This window comes from Procambarus clarkii, chromosome 6 (genome assembly GCF_040958095.1).
Source record: "Procambarus clarkii isolate CNS0578487 chromosome 6, FALCON_Pclarkii_2.0, whole genome shotgun sequence".
Classification (NCBI taxonomy): domain Eukaryota; kingdom Metazoa; phylum Arthropoda; class Malacostraca; order Decapoda; family Cambaridae; genus Procambarus; species Procambarus clarkii.
The window spans coordinates 1,944,891-1,966,259 of NC_091155.1; the positions used below are offsets into that span (position 1 = coordinate 1,944,891).

The 21,369-nt window shown below is 45.0% G+C and overlaps 1 protein-coding gene across 1 annotated transcript in view; it reads right to left on the reverse strand.

Moving 5' to 3' along the window:
• Positions 1 to 1,584: 1,584 nt before the first annotated feature.
• LOC123754172 (dipeptidase 1) overlaps positions 1,585 to 21,369 on the reverse strand; it is a 279,527-nt gene continuing 259,742 nt past the window's right edge. The window contains exons 9-12 of the mRNA XM_069309114.1: positions 18,900 to 19,038; positions 15,768 to 15,976; positions 15,570 to 15,717; positions 1,585 to 1,701 (exon numbers count right to left, since the gene is read on the reverse strand). Coding sequence (XP_069165215.1) covers positions 1,585 to 1,701; positions 15,570 to 15,717; positions 15,768 to 15,976; positions 18,900 to 19,038 — 613 coding nt within the window. The remainder of the gene's footprint in view (positions 1,702 to 15,569; positions 15,718 to 15,767; positions 15,977 to 18,899; positions 19,039 to 21,369) is intronic.

The following is a 21,369-nucleotide window of genomic DNA, read 5'->3' on the forward strand; positions in this document are numbered from 1 at the left end:
ATGGTCTTGTTACATACCTGACTCCAGCGTGGTCAATGGTCTTGTCACATACCTGACTCCAGCATGGTCAATGGTCTTGTCACATACCTGACTCCAGCGTGGTCAATGGTCTTGTCACATACCTGACTCCAGCATGGTCAATGGTCTTGTCACATACCTGACTCCAGCGTGGTCAATGGTCTTGTCACATACCTGACTCTAGCGTGGTCAATGGTCTTGTCACATACCTGACTCCAGCGTGGTCAATGGTCTTGTCACATACCAGACTCCAGCATGGTCAATGGTCTTGTCACATACCTGACTCCAGCATGGTCAATGGTCTTGTCACATAACTGACTCCAGCGTGGTCAATGGTCTTGTCACATACCTGACTCCAGCATGGTCAATGGTCTTGTCACATACCTGACTCCAGCATGGTCATTGGTCTTGTCACATACCTGACTCCAGCGTGGTCAATGGTCTTGTCACATACCAGACTCCAGCATGGTCAATGGTCTTGTCACATACCTGACTCCAGCGTGGTCAATGGTCTTGTCACATACCTGACTCCAGCATGGTCAATGGTCTTGTCACATACCTGACTCCAGCGTGGTCAATGGTCTTGTCACATACCTGACTCCAGCGTGGTCAATGGTCTTGTCACATACCTGACTCCAGCATGGTCAATGGTCTTGTCACATACCTGACTCCAGCGTGGTCAATGGTCTTGCCACATACCTGACTCCAGCATGGTCAATGGTCTTGTCACATACCAGACTCCAGCATGGTCAATGGTCTTGTCACATACCTGACTCCAGCGTGGTCAATGGTCTTGTCACATACCTGACTCCAGCATGGTCAATGGTCTTGTCACATACCTGACTCCAGCGTGGTCAATGGTCTTGTCACATACCTGACTCCAGTATGGTCAATGGTCTTGTCACATACCTGACTCCAACATGGTCAATGGTGTTGTCACATACCTGACTCCAACATGGTCAATGGTGTTGTCACATACCTGACTCCAACATGATCAATGGTGTTGTCACATACCAGACTCCAGCATGGTCAATGGTGTTGTCACATACCTGACTCCAGCATGGTCAATGGTCTTGTCACATACCTGACTCCAGCATGGTCAATGGTCTTGTCACATACCTGACTCCAACACGGTCAATGGTCTTGTCACATACCTGACTCCAGCATGGTCAATGGTCTTGTCACATACCAGACTCCAGCATGGTCAATGGTGTTGTCACATACCTGACTCCAACATGGTCAATGGTCTTGTCACATATCAGACTCCAGCATGGTCAATGGTCTTGTCACATACCTGACTCCAACATGGTCAATGGTCTTGTCACATATCAACTCCAGCTTGTCTATGTCTCACACCTAACGTTAATTAGGTCATGTATCAGACCTGTTGCCATCATGATCGAGCTGTTGGTGATGGTTGTTTGTGACGTCATGTTGGTGATGGTTGTTGGTGAGGTCATAGTCGACCTGATGGTGATGGATGACCAGAGCGTGAAGGTCATGAACGCTGGTAGAGTAGTGAGTCTCTGGCTCAGCGGGTGATGGTGCTCCCAGAGCCACTACAGACTACTCGTCAGCGTCCTTGATGAACTTGTAGGAACAGTTGGTGAGTGTGGCCAGCTGGGCAGACGGCACCTCCTCCTCCAGGGGCGCCGCCCCCTGCACCCCCATCGTCGACCGCACCTGCAACACAACACACTCACTCAGGCAACGTCCAGAGGGACGGGAGGAGGAACAGAATACGATCAGCATATCTCAAGAGGAAGAGGGAGGTCCACCCTACCCTTCCACATGTTGGGGAGGGGGGGAGGGGTAGTAGGGGAAGCACACGCCCTCACTCACGTGTTGAGGGGGAGGAACAGTTGTTCAGCACATGTTGTGCAAGGAGGGGAGTTTAGTGGTGGGAGGCTGTGTCACAGGAAGGGGTGGTGGGAGACTGTGTCACAGGAAGGGGTGGTGGTGGCTGTGTCACAGGAAGGGGTGGTGGAGGCTGTGTCACAGGAAGGGGGTTGTGGTGGCTGTGTCACAGGAAGGGGTGGTGGTGGCTGTGTCACAGGAAGGGGGTTTTGGTGGCTGTGTCACAGGAAGGGGTGGTGGGAGGCTGTGTCACAGGAAGGGGTGGTGAGAGGCTGTGTCACAGGAAGGGGTGGTGGGAGGCTGTGTCACAGGAAGGGGTGGTGGGAGGCTGTGTCACAGGAAGGGGTGGTGGGAGGCTGTGTCACAGGAAGGGGTGGTGGGAGGCTGTGTCACAGGAAGGGGTGGTGGGAGGCTGTGTCACAGGAAGGGGTGGTGGGAGGCTGTGTCACAGGAAGGGGTGGTGGGAGGCTGTGTCACAGGAAGGGGTGGTGGGAGGCTGTGTCACAGGAAGGGGTGGTGGGAGGCTGTGTCACAGGAAGGGGTGGTGGGAGGCTGTGTCACAGGAAGGGGTGGTGGGAGGCTGTGTCACAGGAAGGGGTGGTGGTGGCTGTGTCACAAGAAGGGGTGGTGGTGGAGGCTGTCACAGGACAGACGGGTGTACACTTTGCAGCCCATAAAGCCTATAACCAGTCTCACAGTACTCATACATCTATCCACCTCTACTCTCCATGATCTTATATCATATACCACAACCTTCACCAGTCTATCCTACACATAGTACATGGCTTCGACACAACGTCCCACCGAGCATGTCTCTGCAACACGACATAAATCACACATATCAACTCTAACACCTATCACGTATATATATACCTGATAGGTGTATACACTATACTATACTAGTGTATATATACACTATACAACGTTTAACCACTGACTCACCTTCCACTCGTCTCTGCAACACACCTTCAATACTTATAAACACTCTCACAGTTATCATGTTTCTCTACAACACACCATATAATGTTATAACCAATCTCACACCTAGCATGTGTCTCTACACCACACACTACAGCACGTAACCACTTTCATACCTACCATGTACATATGCAACACATCCTCTAATATTTGATCGCTCTCTCACTTAACACGTGTCTCTGCAACACACCCTACAATACTTCACCACTCCTCACGAAACATGTGTCTCTGCAAAACACATTTCAACACTTAAACACTCTCATACCTAGCATGTGTCTCTACGACACACACTACACCACTTAACCACTGCCTCAACTAGCACGTGTCTCTGCAACATTCCCTACAACAGTTGTAATCAATCTCACACCTAGGATGTGTCTCTGCAACATTCCCTACAACAGTTGTAATCAATCTCACACCTAGGATGTGTCTCTGCAACATTCCCTACAACAGTTGTAATCAATCTCACACCTAGGATGTGTCTCTGCAACATTCCCTACAACAGTTGTAATCAATCTCACACCTAGGATGTGTCTCTGCAACATTCCCTACAACAGTTGTAATCAATCTCACACCTAGGATGTGTCTCTGCAACATTCCCTACAACAGTTGTAATCAATCTCACACCTAGGATGTGTCTCTGCAACATTCCCTACAACAGTTGTAATCAATCTCACACCTAGGATGTGTCTCTGCAACATTCCCTACAACAGTTGTAATCAATCTCACACCTAGGATGTGTCTCTGCAACATTCCCTACAACAGTTGTAATCAATCTCACACCTAGGATGTGTCTCTGCAACATTCCCTACAACAGTTGTAATCAATCTCACACCTAGGATGTGTCTCTGCAACATTCCCTACAACAGTTGTAATCAATCTCACACCTAGGATGTGTCTCTGCAACATTCCCTACAACAGTTGTAATCAATCTCACACCTAGGATGTGTCTCTGCAACATTCCCTACAACAGTTGTAATCAATCTCACACCTAGGATGTGTCTCTGCAACATTCCCTACAACAGTTGTAATCAATCTCACACCTAGGATGTGTCTCTGCAACATTCCCTACAACAGTTGTAATCAATCTCACACCTAGGATGTGTCTCTGCAACATTCCCTACAACAGTTGTAATCAATCTCACACCTAGGATGTGTCTCTGCAACATTCCCTACAACAGTTGTAATCAATCTCACACCTAGGATGTGTCTCTGCAACATTCCCTACAACAGTTGTAATCAATCTCACACCTAGGATGTGTCTCTGCAACATTCCCTACAACAGTTGTAATCAATCTCACACCAAGCATGTGTCTCTCCGCAACACCTTACAACACTTTCAGGTGTATTGCTGAAACACGTGGTAGGCTGTCTGACCTACCACGTGTTTCAGCAATACACCCTACAATACTTATAAACACTCACACACCTAGAATGTTTTTCTTCAACATCCCTTACAACATTTATAACCAATCTCATACCTAGCACAAGTCTGTGCAACACGCTCTACAACACTTAACCTCTGTCTCACCTAGCATGTTTCTCTGCAACAATATTAAAACACTTAACCACTCACTCACCAAGAATGTCTCTGCAACACACCCAACAACAGTTAACCACTGTTTCACCTACCATGTATCTCTGCAACACACCCTACAACACTTATTACCACTCGCACGCCTAGAATATATCCATGCAACACATCGTACAACATTAACCACTGTCTCACTTAGCATGTGTCTCTACAATACACCCTTCAACACTTGCAAAAAACTCTCACATAGCATGTGTCTCTGCAACACACCCTACCACACATAACCACTGTCACACCTAGCGTGTGTCTGCAACACACCCTACCACACATAACCACTGTCACACCTAGCGTGTGTCTGCAACACACCCTACCACACATAACCACTGTCACACCTAGCGTGTGTCTGCAACACACCCTACCACACATAACCACTGTCACACCTAGCGTGTGTCTGCAACACACCCTACAACAATTAACCACTGTCACACCTACCATGTATCTGCAACAAACCTTACAACACTTAACCACTGTCTTACTGGAAAAGTGTTTGCAATTAACTACTCTCACAAACACCAATTGACCTGTATATCTCATCTCACAAATTCATTAGTTCATAAGAACATAAGAACATAACATATGATTTAAAGAAACTACAGACAGCCTATTGGGCGATTCGAGGCAGTTCCTATTTATTTTCACTCTATAATTCATTTATATATATACCTGGCCTACGCTTGAAATAATCAAGAGATCTCTCGTCTACTACGTTTCCAGGTAATCTATCCTATAAATCATCAAAACTTTTCTAAACCAGTGTACACCCAAAACATTCCTAAATCAAAACTAAGACAATTTATAACCATTGATTTGTGTTCTTATTTGTATTGATATTTAATATCCAGCTGTTGTGCGCTTTTGTCCACAGGTACGTTTACATCATGTCACCCCCTAATTCTTCTCCTGTCTAGAAAATGGAACTTCACCTTTCTTAATCTCTCTGTACATGGAAGGCTTCAACATTTTGGGATTAACTTTATCATCATTCACTGAACACGTTCATTTGAATTTATATCCATTTTATTGCTAACGATTCTATAAATAAATACCGGTATCCTATTTAACTTATTCCGAAAATTTATGAATTGGTTTTTTGGCCTTAAATTCCTACTAATGATAAGCCCCTGGATCTTTCCCACACTCAGTTTCTTACACATACTTTCCCACACAAGCCTCCACGACTTCGGTACACTGCTCGACTCTAATGATTTATTAAATATGCCAGACAAATTCTCACTAAGATTTTTCTTAGATCCTCTAGACACCCTGACAAACACTTAGTTTGTCCCGTGAGGACTGAATGCTCACCAGGCTCCAGAGTTATTTACTACAGTTAAACTCACCAACACACCTCATCAACACTGGGCTCACCTGCTCGCCATAATTCACCAATGTTCGACTAATTATCTTACCTGTGCTCACCAACACTTGGCTCACCGGTAAGCCACAGTTCACCAACACATTTTAGCTTACCAAAACACAATTCAACATCCCTCAAATACTCCCCTTACCAATGTAATTCTCCTGATAAATGTCTAATATTGTTAAACATTAGAATGACTGAGATCTGACTTGAAAGGCGAGGGAGAGCATATTGCATATTATCTAATTTACAGAGAGCGTTTGACGCTGTCCCACACAAGTATCTCATGTATAAGCTAGAGATACAGACCTGAGTGGCTGATAAGGAGAATGGCACTCTTCCGGTTTTGGACATTATGATTCATAAAATCAATAGAAGGTTCAAATTTAATGTGTATAGGAAACTTACAAACGTTGGGTCGAATGTTCATTATTATTCGAATCATCATAATAAAGTTAAACAGGCAGTATTTTCAGGAATGTTTCTTGGAGCTTTGAGGGTATGCAGCCCAGAGTTTTTTTTATGACGAGATTGCTAAAATATATGAAATTGGGAAGAGTTTACAATACCCTAAGATGTTTTTGGATTGCTCGTTTGGATAGGAAAATCCTTACAATTGCATATATTCCAACATGTTTAAAGTAAAAGAACTGCCCAAACGTCTAGTGCTTTGTATCTACACACAAGTTTGTGTGATCACACTATTAATTGGGATGGGGCGAAAAGCATTACCAATTGCAATGGTTTTGTGGAACGGAATTTAATTGAGTCTGCCCCAATCAGTCGGTGTCCAAATCTTCTCAATGTTAGTACTGGTATGTACAAACTTGACCCAGTTTTAAGTTACAATATTGCACAACAGTTTAAGAAAAAATTCTGATAGGGGAGAGTTACAATGCCTCATAACAATATTATAGTCATATATAATATGTGTGTTCAGTGAGTTTTTTTCTTTCATCTTCTATACCTATTCTCTTGCCGCTTAATCCTTCTGACTATTTTATGCTAATCTATACCTGTTTCTGGTTAATTCTTTCCCAGGGGATGGGTGGTCAGGTTCCAGTGGTGGCCTCCACCCTCTCTTCGTGTTTTTTCTCTTAGTTTGGTGTTGACAACGGCCTTGATCGGCCGAAACGTTCATCTTCCTTTCCCATTTCTCTGTGGATTTTCCGCATACAAATGATCATTGTTTCGTGATCGTCAATTGCATGCGCATATATATATATATATATATATATATATATATATATATATATATATATATATATATATATATATATATATATATATATATATATATATATATATATATATATATATATATATATATATGGCACTTATTAACTTAGTGCCTTGACTGACCAACCCCCGACGACACTCATGGATCCAATCTGACCAGACTGACCAATCCTTATAGACGATCATTGGTGCGGTGGTCACGGTACTGTGTACGTTTAGGGGTGATCCTGGACGGCATGGGTTCAAATCCTGGCCGGGTCAAAGAGTTCTTAGTGATATATGGCTTGCGCGTTCATGCAGCTTTCTCACATATATATATATATATATATATATATATATATATATATATATATATATATATATATATATATATATATATATATATATATATATATATATATATATATATATATATATGCGGAAAATCCACAGAGAAATATGAAATGAGGTGAACGTTTCGGCTTGTTAAAGCCTTTGTCAACACCAGACTGATTGGACAGTCTGGTGTTGACAAAGGATTTAACAAGCCGAAACGTTCACCTCATTTCATATTTCTCTGTGGATTTTCCGCATAAAATGATCAGTGTTTTGTGATCGTCAATTGCATATATATATATATATATATATATATATATATATATATATATATATATATATATATATATATATATATATATATATATATATATATATATATATATATATATATATATATATATATATATATATATATATATATATATATATATATATATATATATATATATAAAATGTGCGAACAAGCCTAAATGGCCCCCAGGACTATATGCAACTGAAAACTCACACCCCCAGAAGTGACTCGAACCCATACTCCTAGGAGCAACGCAACTGGTCTGTACCGAACACCTTAATCCGCTCGACCATCACGACCGGACATAAGGAGGTGATAGCCGAAGCTATTTGAACCACCCCCCCCCCCCCCCGCCGGCACTTGGATGGTAATCTTGGGCATAGTATTTTATCAAATCACCTCATTCTTTGGGGAACACGTGAGGAACACAAATGCGAACAAGCCTGAATGGTCCCCAGGACTATATGCAACTGAAAACTCAAACCCCAGAAGTGACTTGAACCCATACTGCCAGGAGCAACGCAACTGGTGTGTAAAGGACACCTTAATCCGCTCGGTGAATTGATAAAATACTATCCCAAGATTGTTATCCGAGTGCCGGCGAGGGAGGGTGGTTCAAATAGCTTCGGCTATCACCTCCTTATGTCTGGTCACGATGGTCGAGTGGATATAGGTGTTCTGTACACACCAGTTGCGCTGCTCCTGGCAATATGGGTTCGAGTCACTTCTGGAGTGTGAGTTTGTAGTTGCATATAGTCCTGGGGACCATTCAGGCTTGTTCTCATTTGTGTTCCTCACGTGTGCCCCAAAGAATGAGGTGACTTGATAAAATACTATGCCCAAGATTACCATCTGAGTGCCGGCGGGGGGGGGGGGTCAAATAGCTTCGGCTATCACTTTCTTATGTCCGGTCATGATGGTCTAGTGGATTAAGGTGTCCTGTACACACCAGTTGCATTGCTCCTGGCAGTATGGGTTCGAGTCACTTCTGGGGTGTGAGTTTTCAGTTATTTATACATATATATATATATATATATATATATATATATATATATATATATTGGTGTATACTGGCAGCAGGTTTTCTTTCAAACATGTTTCATTGAATATGACCGCATATTCTGTATTTATTATTTTTTGGTTTAGGGCTTCTATCCCTCTAACTATTTTCTTAGCATCAGGGCTTAATTGGAATAGGAGTTCTCCAAAACTCATTTTCGTACTTTTAAGGTGAAGAAAAGAAGTGATTTACTATAGAGTGTATTACACTTATTTGTATAATTTGCACGACGTTTCGAACCTCCATGGTTCATTCTCAAGTGAACAGATCTTACAATACTAGTTGATTTTATACCCGCATTAGGTCAGGTGATAATACAATGAAGGTGAAAAACATGGGGGGATACATAAGGGATAAACATAGGGGCTGCAGAAGGCTTATTGGCCCATACGAGGCATCTCCTATCCAAACACAAAGATTAATCCAGTGTAATTGGCCTGTTATGTTGGACATTGTCTTCTGTGTTGGCATCGATATGTTCTTGTCTTGTCCTTACTCTCATGGTGGGTAGAGTAAATAGTTCCGTGATTTGGGTGTTCATGGTAGGTCGCTCTATTCTTATGTGAATTGCCTCAAGAATTTGTAATCTTCTTGAATCTTGGGTTTTGTCTATTATGCAAGTATTCTTGTTCAACATTTCTCTTGTTAGAGTAATGTCATGGGCTTGTCTCATGTGATTCCTAGGGGCACCAGATTGAAGATGGCATGTCAAACGCCTCGTCAGCTTGGTCGACGTCATACCTATGTACTTACATTGAAGGTTACATCCTTCGTGGGGGCAAGTGTACATGTATACAACGCTTGACTGCTGTAGAGGGTTCTCCGTCGGCTTCGGGCTGTTTTTGATAAGGAGTTCGGAAGTCTTCTTGGTTTTGTAGAATATTATCAGGTTTATGTTTTGGTTAGGAGTAGTGCTTTTTACTCCTTTACGGATTATTTCTTTCATTATTCTTTCCTCTTTTATATGTTCACTGTGCATGGTTGATTTGTAATATAATTTTATTGGGGGTGTTGTGGTTTCTGTTCTAGGTTCTGAATTATACCAACGGTCCAAGTGTCTTCTTATAGCAGCGTTTATTTCCGCGTTGCTATATCCGTCAACTAGTATTGTAAGATCTGTTCACTTGAGAATGAACCATGGAGGTTCGAAACGTCGTGCAAATTATACAAATAAGTGTAATACACTCTATAGTAAATCACTTCTTTTCTTCACCTTAAAAGTACGAAAATGAGTTTTGGAGAACTCCTATTCCAATTAAGCCCTGATGCTAAGAAAATAGTTAGAGGGATAGAAGCCCTAAACCAAAAAATAATAAATACAGAATATGCGGTCATATTCAATGAAACATGTTTGAAAGAAAACCTGCTGCCAGTATACACCAATATAAACCCACATGACCCAGCAGTCCGCAATACAGAGTTTACCTATAGGTATAGGCAAGAGCTCATTCGGCATCAACTAAACAAGAAGAAGGAAGCCTTCTTCCTTCTTGGAAGGAAGAAGGCTTCTTCCTTCTTGGAAGAAAGATTGTATCTGTATTTACTAAAGAGGAACTTAACAATATGCCTTCAGCCGAACAAGTCTATGTGGGTAGGGACGAGGACAGGTTGACGAGTTTAGCAGTTACCAGGGAGGATGTTCTTAAACAAATAGTAAAACTCAAACCAAACAAATCCCCAGGGCCGGATGAAGTGTTTGCTAGGGTGCTTAAAGAATGCAAAGAGGAGCTTTGTGACCCACTGTCAACCATATTTAATAAATCAATAGAGTCAGGCAGAGTGCCAGAGTTTTGGAAAGTTGCTAATGTGATACCAGTTTTTAAGAAAGGAGATAGATCACTTGCGTCTAACTATCGACCAATTAGCCTAACGTCTATTGTGGGAAAGTTACTCGAATCTATAATAGCAAATAAAATTCGTCTTCATCTTGAAAAACATAAATTAATAATTGAGTCGCAACATGGTTTTATAAATGGCCGTTCATGTTTAACAAATTTGTTATCTTTTTATTCTAGCATTGTTGAGGCAGTTGATAGTGGTAAGGATTGCGATGTTGTATACCTTGACTTTAGCAAAGCTTTTGATACAGTGCCACATGAAAGACTGATTAAAAAAATAGAGTCTCATGGTATTGGGGGTGCTATATTAAGCTGGATTAGGGCATGGCTATACCAAAGGAAACAGAGAGTTAGTATAAATGGAATCAAGTCAGAGTGGGAAAATGTTGTAAGTGGAGTGCCTCAAGGCTCTGTCCTGGGACCTCTGTTGTTTATAATATATATAAATGATTTAGATTCAGGTTTGAGTAGCAACATTTGCAAATTTGCCGATGATACGAAAATCGGTAGGGAAATTAATTCGGAGGAGGACTCACTATCACTTCAAGTTGATCTAGATAGGGTTTTGAAATGGTCAAAGGATTGGCAGATGCAGTTTAATGCTGATAAATGTAAAGTTCTGAGGTTAGGTAATGATGATAGAGTTACAAGATACGAGCTAGATGGTGTTGTGATTGCGAAGTCGGATTGCGAAAGGGATCTGGGAGTTATGATTAGTAAGAATTTAAAACAAAAGGATCAATGCATAAATGTTCGTAATAAGGCAAATCGGACACTTGGATTTATTAATCGCAGCGTTAGTAACAAGACACCTGGTGTGGTTCTCAAGCTATATCTTGCTCTAGTTAGGCCCCATTTAGATTATGCAGTTCAGTTTTGGTCGCCATATTATAGAATGGATATAAATTCACTTGAACGTGTCCAGCGTAGGATGACTAAGTTAATTCCCCAAATTAGAAATCTTTCATATGAAGAAAGATCAACAAAGCTTAAGTTGCATTCACTGGAAAGGCGAAGAGTTAGGGGTGACATGATAGAGGTTTACAAGTGGATGAATGGACATAACCGGGGGGATATTAATAGGGTATTAAAAGTATCAACACAGGACAGAACACGAAACAATGGATATAAATTGGATAAGTTTAGATTTAGGAAAGACTTGGGTAAATACTGGTTCAGTAACAGGGTTGTTGATTTGTGGAACCAATTGCCGCGTAACATTGTGGAGGTGGGGTCCCTCGATTGTTTCAAGCACGGGTTGGACAAGTATATGAGTGGGATTGGGTGGTTATAGAATAGGAGCTGCCTCGTATGGGCCAATAGGCCTTCTGCAGTTACCTTTGTTCTTATGTTCTTATGTTCTTAAGCCCTCCAAACCTTTATAGAGCAGGCGGAGCATCTGGTAAACAAATGGACCCAGTACGACATCCCTATCCAACTCAAGCAAACCATCAACAGTGAACTATTTAACCTGAAACAACAACATAAAACTCTTGTAGAAACAAAGACACTCCGTAAGTTAACATCCCTAAACGGTGGACAGCTAAAAATCCCTCGTCCTAAAGATGGCTACTTTAACCTGACTTCTTATGATCTTACCCAGGACCAACGAGACCTCTTAAATCTTGGTCTAAATTGTCAATTCTTATCTAAACCAAAGATGCATCAAAAACGCCTGGAAATCGAAATGCTTCTGGACGATATCCATAAGCTAGAAGACAACAAAAAAGTCATCACCACGGACACACTTCAAGCTGAACTACTTGCAGAAGCAGGGAAAAAACGAGGAACATATTCATCTACAATCTTAACCCCACGACTCAAAGAAGCAGCGAAACAACTAAAAAATCTGAAAGACGTAACAATAAGAAAAGCCGACAAAACAGCAGCATATGTATTGATTCCTACCCATGAATACATGAACAAAATTAGCGACATCCTAAGTGACGACTCCAAATTTCAACGAATCACGAGGAACCCCGTAGAAGACCTTAAGCGGAAAGTAAACAAAACAATTACAGCAATCAACGCAAAGAAAGGTAGTGTGCATTTCAATAAACTTCAAGGCGACTATGGCTTAGGATATGCCTACGGCAATGTTAAGACGCATAAACCAGGTAACCCACTACGCCCTATAATCAGCCAAATGCCAACCCCAACTTATCACCTGGCAAAGAAACTTAATGAACTCCTAACTCCATACACTCCAAGTAAGTTTAGTCTACAATCATCAGCAGATTTCCTAGAATTGATCAAATCTACCCAGCCCGATGGAATCATCGCTTCCCTGGACGTTGAATCCCTTTTTACCAACGTCCCAGTCGACACAACCATAGGAATGATACTGGACAGAGTATACAGAGACGAGAGCACCCCCAAATTAGACATACCTGAGCCACACTTGAAAAGTCTTCTCGAAGCTTGTACAAAGGAAGCCCCTTTCATCAGTCCACAAGGAGACATGTATTTACAAATAGACGGAGTAGCAATGGGCTCCCCCTTAGGAGTTTTATTTGCTAATTTTTATATGGGAACCATCGAAGATAGGGTCTTCAGTAGCAGACAAAAACCAACTGTATACTGCCGTTATGTAGATGACATATTCGTAATAGTAAAAGACTCAGATGAACTAATTGACCTAAAAAGACACCTAGAGAGAGAGTCAGTACTCCGATTTACACATGAAAATAGTGAAAATAACAGTCTGCCATTCTTGGATGTACTAATAACAAAAACAGGAACCTCTTTAAGCACCAACGTATATACCAAGCCCACCAACATAGGATTATGCCTGAACGGTAGAAGTGAGTGCCCCCAAAGATACAAAGCCAGTGTTCTCAATGCTTATATTCGTCGAGCGCTTACCCACTGCTCTGAATGGAGTAACGTGAGTAGAGAGTTTGAAAGAGTAACTCAGGTATTGGTGAACAACGGATATAGCAACGCGGAAATAAACGCTGCTATAAGAAGACACTTGGACCGTTGGTATAATTCAGAACCTAGAACAGAAACCACAACACCCCCAATAAAATTATATTACAAATCAACCATGCACAGTGAACATATAAAAGAGGAAAGAATAATGAAAGAAATAATCCGTAAAGGAGTAAAAAGCACTACTCCTAACCAAAACATAAACCTGATAATATTCTACAAAACCAAGAAGACTTCCGAACTCCTTATCAAAAACAGCCCGAAGCCGACGGAGAACCCTCTACAGCAGTCAAGCGTTGTATACATGTACACTTGCCCCCACGAAGGATGTAACCTTCAATGTAAGTACATAGGTATGACGTCGACCAAGCTGACGAGGCGTTTGACATGCCATCTTCAATCTGGTGCCCCTAGGAATCACATGAGACAAGCCCATGACATTACTCTAACAAGAGAAATGTTGAACAAGAATACTTGCATAATAGACAAAACCCAAGATTCAAGAAGATTACAAATTCTTGAGGCAATTCACATAAGAATAGAGCGACCTACCATGAACACCCAAATCACGGAACTATTTACTCTACCCACCATGAGAGTAAGGACAAGACAAGAACATATCGATGCCAACACAGAAGACAATGTCCAACATAACAGGCCAATTACACTGGATTAATCTTTGTGTTTGGATAGGAGATGCCTCGTATGGGCCAATAAGCCTTCTGCAGCCCCTATGTTTATCCCTTATGTATCCCCCCATGTTTTTCACCTTCATTGTATTATCACCTGACCTAATGCGGGTATAAAATCAACTAGTATTGTAAGATCTGTTCACTTGAGAATGAACCATGGAGGTTCGAAACGTCGTGCAAATTATACAAATAAGTGTAATACACTCTATAGTAAATCACTTCTTTTCTTCACCTTAAAAGTACGAAAATGAGTTTTGGAGAACTCCTATTCCAATTAAGCCCTGATGCTAAGAAAATAGTTAGAGGGATAGAAGCCCTAAACCAAAAAATAATAAATACAGAATATGCGGTCATATTCAATGAAACATGTTTGAAAGAAAACCTGCTGCCAGTATACACCAATATATATATATATATATATATATATATATATATATATATATATATATATATATATATATATATATATATATATATATATATATATATATATATATATATATATAATGTTTTTGAATATGACCAAAAGGGTAAGATTAATGATTCTAACACGAATCTTCTCAATATTTCTTATGTTTTTCTTCACTGTCGAGGGTAGTTGAAAAATTAACTCTCCAAAGTTCATTTTCACTTTTTATTTATGGTCTGACGCCTAGAAGCATTTCGCAAGAATACTTCTTTCATTTTCAAAGACAATTTTTTACTTACTAATAATGTGCTTATATTCGTTTTTGGGTAGGTGATGGGATACAAATGTTTTTGGGAGAAGTGACAGGAAACAAAAGACAAAACAGGAAACATTGGATATGTACAATACGTATATAACCATGGGTATATATTCTATTTTCTTGCTTCTCTGCTGGTTCGGGGTCTTGAAGTGGGTAGAGTGTAATTATAAGTTAATTGGCTGTTGATTGCTGGTTTTGACTTTTTGATGTTTAGGGCCTCGCTGATGTCGAGTCTCCTGTTATCGTTGAATCTGTCGATAATTTTTGTGTTGCTTGGTAAGATGACTCTGGTGATGGTCTGGTTGTGTGTGGAGATTATATGCTCCTTGATGGAGACCTGTTGTTTATGCATTGTTAATTGCCTAGAAAGAGACACTGTTGTCTTGCCTATATACTGAGATCTATGGGGCTGACAGTCCCCATGTGGATATGAGAAGGCATAGACGATGTTGGTTTCCTTCATGGCGTTCTGTTTGGTGTCTGGAATGTTCTTTATGAATTGGTTGGCAGTTTTCTTGTTTCTGTAGCAAATTGTTAAATATGTCTTCTGATTTGTGTCTGTGGGGATAACGTTCCTATTAATAATATATTTCAGGACACTTTCCTTCGTTTTGTGAGCCGTCGAAAAGAAGTTCCTGTAAAACATTCTAATAGGAGGTACCTGTGTTGTGTTAGTTGACTCTTCTGAGATTGCATGACGTTTCACTTTTCTTTTGATGACGTCTTCAACATAACCGTTAGAGAAGCCATTGTTGACTAGAACCTGCGTTACTCTACAGAGGTCTTTGTCGACCTGCTTCCAACCAGAGCTGTGAGTGAGAGCTCAGTCAACTTAGGATTGACAACACTCCTCTTGTACCTGTCTGGGCAGTCACTGTTGGCATTAAGGCACATTCCTATGTTAGTTTCCTTAGTGTAGACTGCCGTGCGGAAGTCACCATTCCTCACCATAACTGTTGCATCTAGAAAGGGCAGCTTCCCATCACTCTCCATCTCGTAAGTGAAACTTAACACCGAATTTTGTTTGAATGCCTCCTTCAGCAGCTGCAAACGTCTGACATCAGGTACCTGCAAAAATATGTCATCAACGTACCTGCAGTATATGGCGGGTTTCAAGTCCATATCAACTAAAACCCTGTGCTCTATGGTACTCATGTAGAAGTTCTCAAACAGGACACCTAGGGGAGAACCCATGGCGACCCCATCTTCTTGCTTATACATGTGCCCATTGGGACTCGAGAAGGGTGCCTCTTGAGATTTTGAGATGATTTCGGGGCTCTTTTCAGTGTCCCCGCGGCCCGGTCCTCGACCAGGCTTCCACCCCTAGTAAGCAGCCCGTGACAGCAGACTAACACCCAGGTACCTATTTTACTGCTAGGTAACAATGGCATAGGGGGAAAGAAACTCTGCCCATTGTCTCTCACCGGCGCCCGGGATCGAACCCGGGACCACAGGATCATAAGTCCAGTGTGCTGTCCGCTCGGCCGACTGGCTCCCGAGCCGGTCGGCCTGCTCTTTAGTGCAGGCTTCGAGTAACTTTCTCAGTATTCTCTCTAGTATGTCAAGAAGTATACAAGCCGGATCACGATACACTCTGTCCATCATCATCCTGATTATTTCGACGCCGTGTCGTGCCTTATTTGCCTTGTGCTTTTAGCCTGAAGTCTCCAAAGGAATTCGTTGATTTTCTGCGGGGAGCAGCACGGGCCAGAGGGATAAGAGTCTCTTTGAATGTGGAGTCACTGTTTACCAACGTGTCTGTGGACGAAACAATCAGGATGATGATAGACATTTATAAGCATGGGGACAACTCACTCTACGATCAACCTAACACCCTAATTCGTAGAGAGCGGTGAAGGGTCGGGTGAGGTGATTGTTGCCTGACTCCGGCTTCTATCTGTCGGCCAGGTTTTACATTTTCCCTCTGGATCAATGGAGGACCATCGAACAGTTGTATGCTCGATACCGAATTCATCTGTATGTTGATTACTGGTGTCAGCTCCTAAATGAACACAGCCTCAAGCAAGCGAAGCCTCCTTCGGTCGTCAGTGTGTGTGATTATTGTCTTATCTTTCACTATGTCTTGGCGATTAAGGATAATATTGTGGTATTGATAATGATGTTGCTTAATACTTCCATCTTGCAAATGAAGTGTAAGGCGTCTAGTCAATGTATTCGTTGTGTGCCCAATGTAGCATATGCACAGTCTCCAGAGTTGCATGTATATTGATACACTACATTAGTACACCTCCCTTTGTCAAAGGAGGCAGCTATGTTATTTATCATAATTAGGGAAGATGTACGAGCGTTGTCATAATAAATGACAGAACACATCATTACGTTTTCACTGCAAGGGTTGTAATTCCTGTCAGTTATGACTCGTATCACCTTATCATCCTTCTTGTATGCCTGAGTAAATGTATTTTTAAAATACACTACAATGTCTTCTCTGGGGGGGAGGGGGCGATTTTCCATCCCTGGGACTTCATTACCTTCAGTCATATGGCGGCCAAACTTTTTGCTGTAATGCTGTAATCGTTGTTTACAACTATTTGGCGGATTCGTTCAAGTTCGGGGAAAAAGAGCTGCCAAGAATAATAATTTTTGGGACAGATATTTCATCGAATCACTTCGCATGTTGGGGGCCACGTGAGCAACATAAATGCGAACTAGCTTGAATGGTCTCCCTAAGCCAATATGCAACCGAAAACTCCTCACCCCTGAAGGATTCGAACCTAGACAGCCAGGGCACCATGCAACTTAGCGTATCCAGTACTTTACCCGCTAGACCACACTGACTGTTCACAAGAATTGGAAGTCATCAGGCCCTTAAAAACAAAGTACAGTACAAATAAAATATCTAGCACACAAGATCACACAAGCACACAAGTTCACTACTTGCCAAATTTTATTAGAACCATTTAATTCACGACTGGTCAGTCCACTCATCCATTTCAGCTTACTAACACCCAGATCACCAGCAAAGATCATCTCACCACACCACATCTCACCACAACACAGCTCACCACAACACAGCACAGCTCACCACAACACATCTCACCACAACACATCTCACCACAACACAGCTCACCACAACACAGCTCACCACAACACAGCTCACCACAACACATCTCACCACAACACAGCTCACCACAACACATCTCACCACAACACAGCTCACCACAACACAGCTCACCACAACACAGCTCACCACAACACATCTCACCACAACACAGCTCACCACAACACATCTCACCACAACACAGCTCACCACAACACATCTCACCACAACACATCTCACCACAACACAGCTCACCACAACACAGCTCACCACAACACAGCTCACCACAACACATCTCACCACAACACAGCTCACCACAACACAGCTCACCACAACACAGCTCACCACAACACAGCTCACCACAACACATCTCACCACAACACAGCTCACCACAACACATCTCACCACAACACAGCTCACCACAACACATCTCACCACAACACATCTCACCACAACACAGCTCACCACAACACAGCTCACCACAACAGAGCTCACCACAACACAGCTCACCACAACACAGCTCACCACAACACAGCTCACCACAATACAGCTCACTACAACACAGCTCACTACAACACAGCTCACCAGCACACAGCTCACTACAACACAGCTCACCACAATACAGCTCACCACAGCACAGCTCACCACAATACAGCTCACCACAACACAGCTCACCACAATACAGCTCACTACAACACAGCTCACTACAACACAGCTCACCACAATACAGCTCACCACAACACAGCTCACCACAACTCAGCTCACCACAACACAGCTCGCAACAACACAGCTCACCACAACACATCTTACCACAACACAACACATCTCACCACAACACAGCTCACTACATCACAGCTCACCTGAACACAGCTCACCACAACACAGCTCACCACAACCCAGCTCACCACACGTTACCAAAACATGGCTCACCTTCTCGACATCCCTCATGACCCTGAGGAGATTGTGTCCAGCGAGGTTCCTGAGGTCTTCCAGGGACCAGGAGGGGTCAGCCAGGAGCTCGGCGAAGAGGTAGGGGTAGCGGGACACGTCCTCCAGACCCTCCGGTAGTCTGAGGGGGATAGAGAAGTGTTCTGAGGGAAGTGTTATGCCTGGCAGGGTAACGAGGAGCGTCGCCCAGATCATCAGCTCAGTGAGGGGTGGCAGGAGGCTGGAATATGGTACGGGACGGAGAGTGAGACTTTAATGGGGATATAGGACATCTTCTGGTGTATATAATGATGTAACGTGTTCAGTATACTGAAGCTGAGGAACCAGCTTGTTAAGTAAACCAGATACGTTTCTTTGCTAGGAATATGTAATGAAACTCTCAAATATTCTGGATACGTTAAAAATCCTTCTGTTCAATCACGGGAGCACAGGAGGTGGAGGTCCTGGATAACAAGGGTGGGTCACGGGTCCCTGGGTAACGAGGGTGGGTCACGGGGGCCCCGGGTAACGAGGGTGGGTCACGGGGGCCCCGGGTAACGAAGGTGTGTCACGGGGGCCCTGGGTAACGAGGGTGGGTCACGGGGACCCCGGGTAACGAAGGTGTGTCACGGGGGCCCTGGGTAACGAGGGTGGGTCACGGGGACCCCGGGTAACGAGGGTGGGTCACGGGGGCCCCGGGTAACGAAGGTGTGTCACGGGGGCCCTGGGTAACGAGGGTGGGTCACGGGGGCCCCGGGTAACGAGGGTGGGTCACGGGGGCCCCGGGTAACGAAGGTGTGTCACGGGGGCCCTGGGTAACGAGGGTGGGTCACGGGGGCCCCGGGTAACGAGGGTGGGTCACGGGGGCCCCGGGTAACGAAGGTGTGTCACGGGGGCCCTGGGTAACGAGGGTGGGTCACGGGGGCCCCGGGTAACGAGGGTGGGTCACGGGGGCCCCGGGTAACGAAGGTGTGTCACGGGGGCCCTGGGTAACGAGGGTGGGTCACGGGGGCCCCGGGTAACGAGGGTGGGTCACGGGGGTCCCTGGGTAACAAGGGTGTGTCACGGGGGTCCCTGGGTAACAAGGGTGTGTCACGGGGTCCCTGGGTAACAAGGGTGTGTCACGGGGTCCCTGGGTAACAAGGGTGTGTCACGGGGGTCCCGGGTAACAAGGGTGTGTCACGGGGGTCCCGGGTAACAAGGGTGTGTCACGGGGTCCCTGGGTAACAAGGGTGTGTCACGGGGTCCCTGGGTAACAAGGGTGTGTCACGGGGGTCCCGGGTAACAAGGGTGTGTCACAGGGGCCCCGGGTAACAAGGGTGTGTCACGGGGGCCCCGGGTTACGAGGGTGGGTCACGAGGGCCCCGGATAACGAGGGTGGGTCACGGGGGCCCCGGGTAACGAGGGTGGGTCACGGGGGCCCCAGGTAACGAGGGTGGGTCACGGGGGCCCCGGGTAACGAGGGTGGGTCACGGGGGACCCGGATAACGAGGGTGGGTCATGGGGGCCCCGGGTAACGAGGGTGGGTCACGGGTAACGAGGGTGGGTCACGGGGGGACCCGGGTAACGAGGGTGGGTCACGGGGGCCCCGGGTAACGAGGGTGGGTCACGGGGGACCCGGATAACGAGGGTGGGTCACGGGGGCCCAGGGTAACGAGGGTGGGTCACGGGGGACCCGGATAACGAGGGTGGGTCACGGGGGCCCAGGATAACGAGGGTGGGTCACGGGGGACCCGGATAACGAGGGTGGGTCACGGGGGCCCCGGGTAACGAGGGTGGGTCACGGGGGACCCGGATAACGAGGGTGGGTCACGGGGGCCCAGGGTAACGAGGGTGGGTCACGGGGGGACCCGGGTAACGAGGGTGGGTCACGGGTAACGAGGGTGTGTCACGGGGCCCCGGGTAACGAGGGTGTGTCACGAGGGCCCCGGGTAACGAGGGTGGGTCACGGGGGCCCCGGGTAACGAGGGTGTGTCACGGGGGCCCCGTTTAACGAGGGTGGGTCACGGGGGCCCCAGGTAACGAGGGTGGGTCACGGGGGCCCAGAGTAACGAGGGTGGGTCACGGGGGCCCCGGGTAACGAGGGTGGGTCACGGGGGGGCCCCGGGTAACGAGGGTGGGTCACGCGCGGCCCTGGGTAACGAGGGTGGGTCACGGGGGCCCCGGGTAACGAGGGCCCCGGGTAACGAGGGCCCCGGGTAACGAGGGCCCCGGGTAACGAGGGCCCCGGGTAACGAGGGTGGGTCACGGGGGCCCCGGGTAACGAGGGTGGGTCACGCGCGGCCCTGGGTAACGAGGGTGGGTCACGGGGGCCCCCGGGTAACGAGGGCCCCGGGTAACGAGGGTTGGTCACGGGGGCCCCGAGTAACGAAGGTGTGTCACGGGGGCTCCGGGTAACGAGGGTGGGTCACGGGGGCCCCGGGTAACGAGGGTGGGTCACGGGGGCCCCGGGTAACGAGGGTGGGTCACGGGG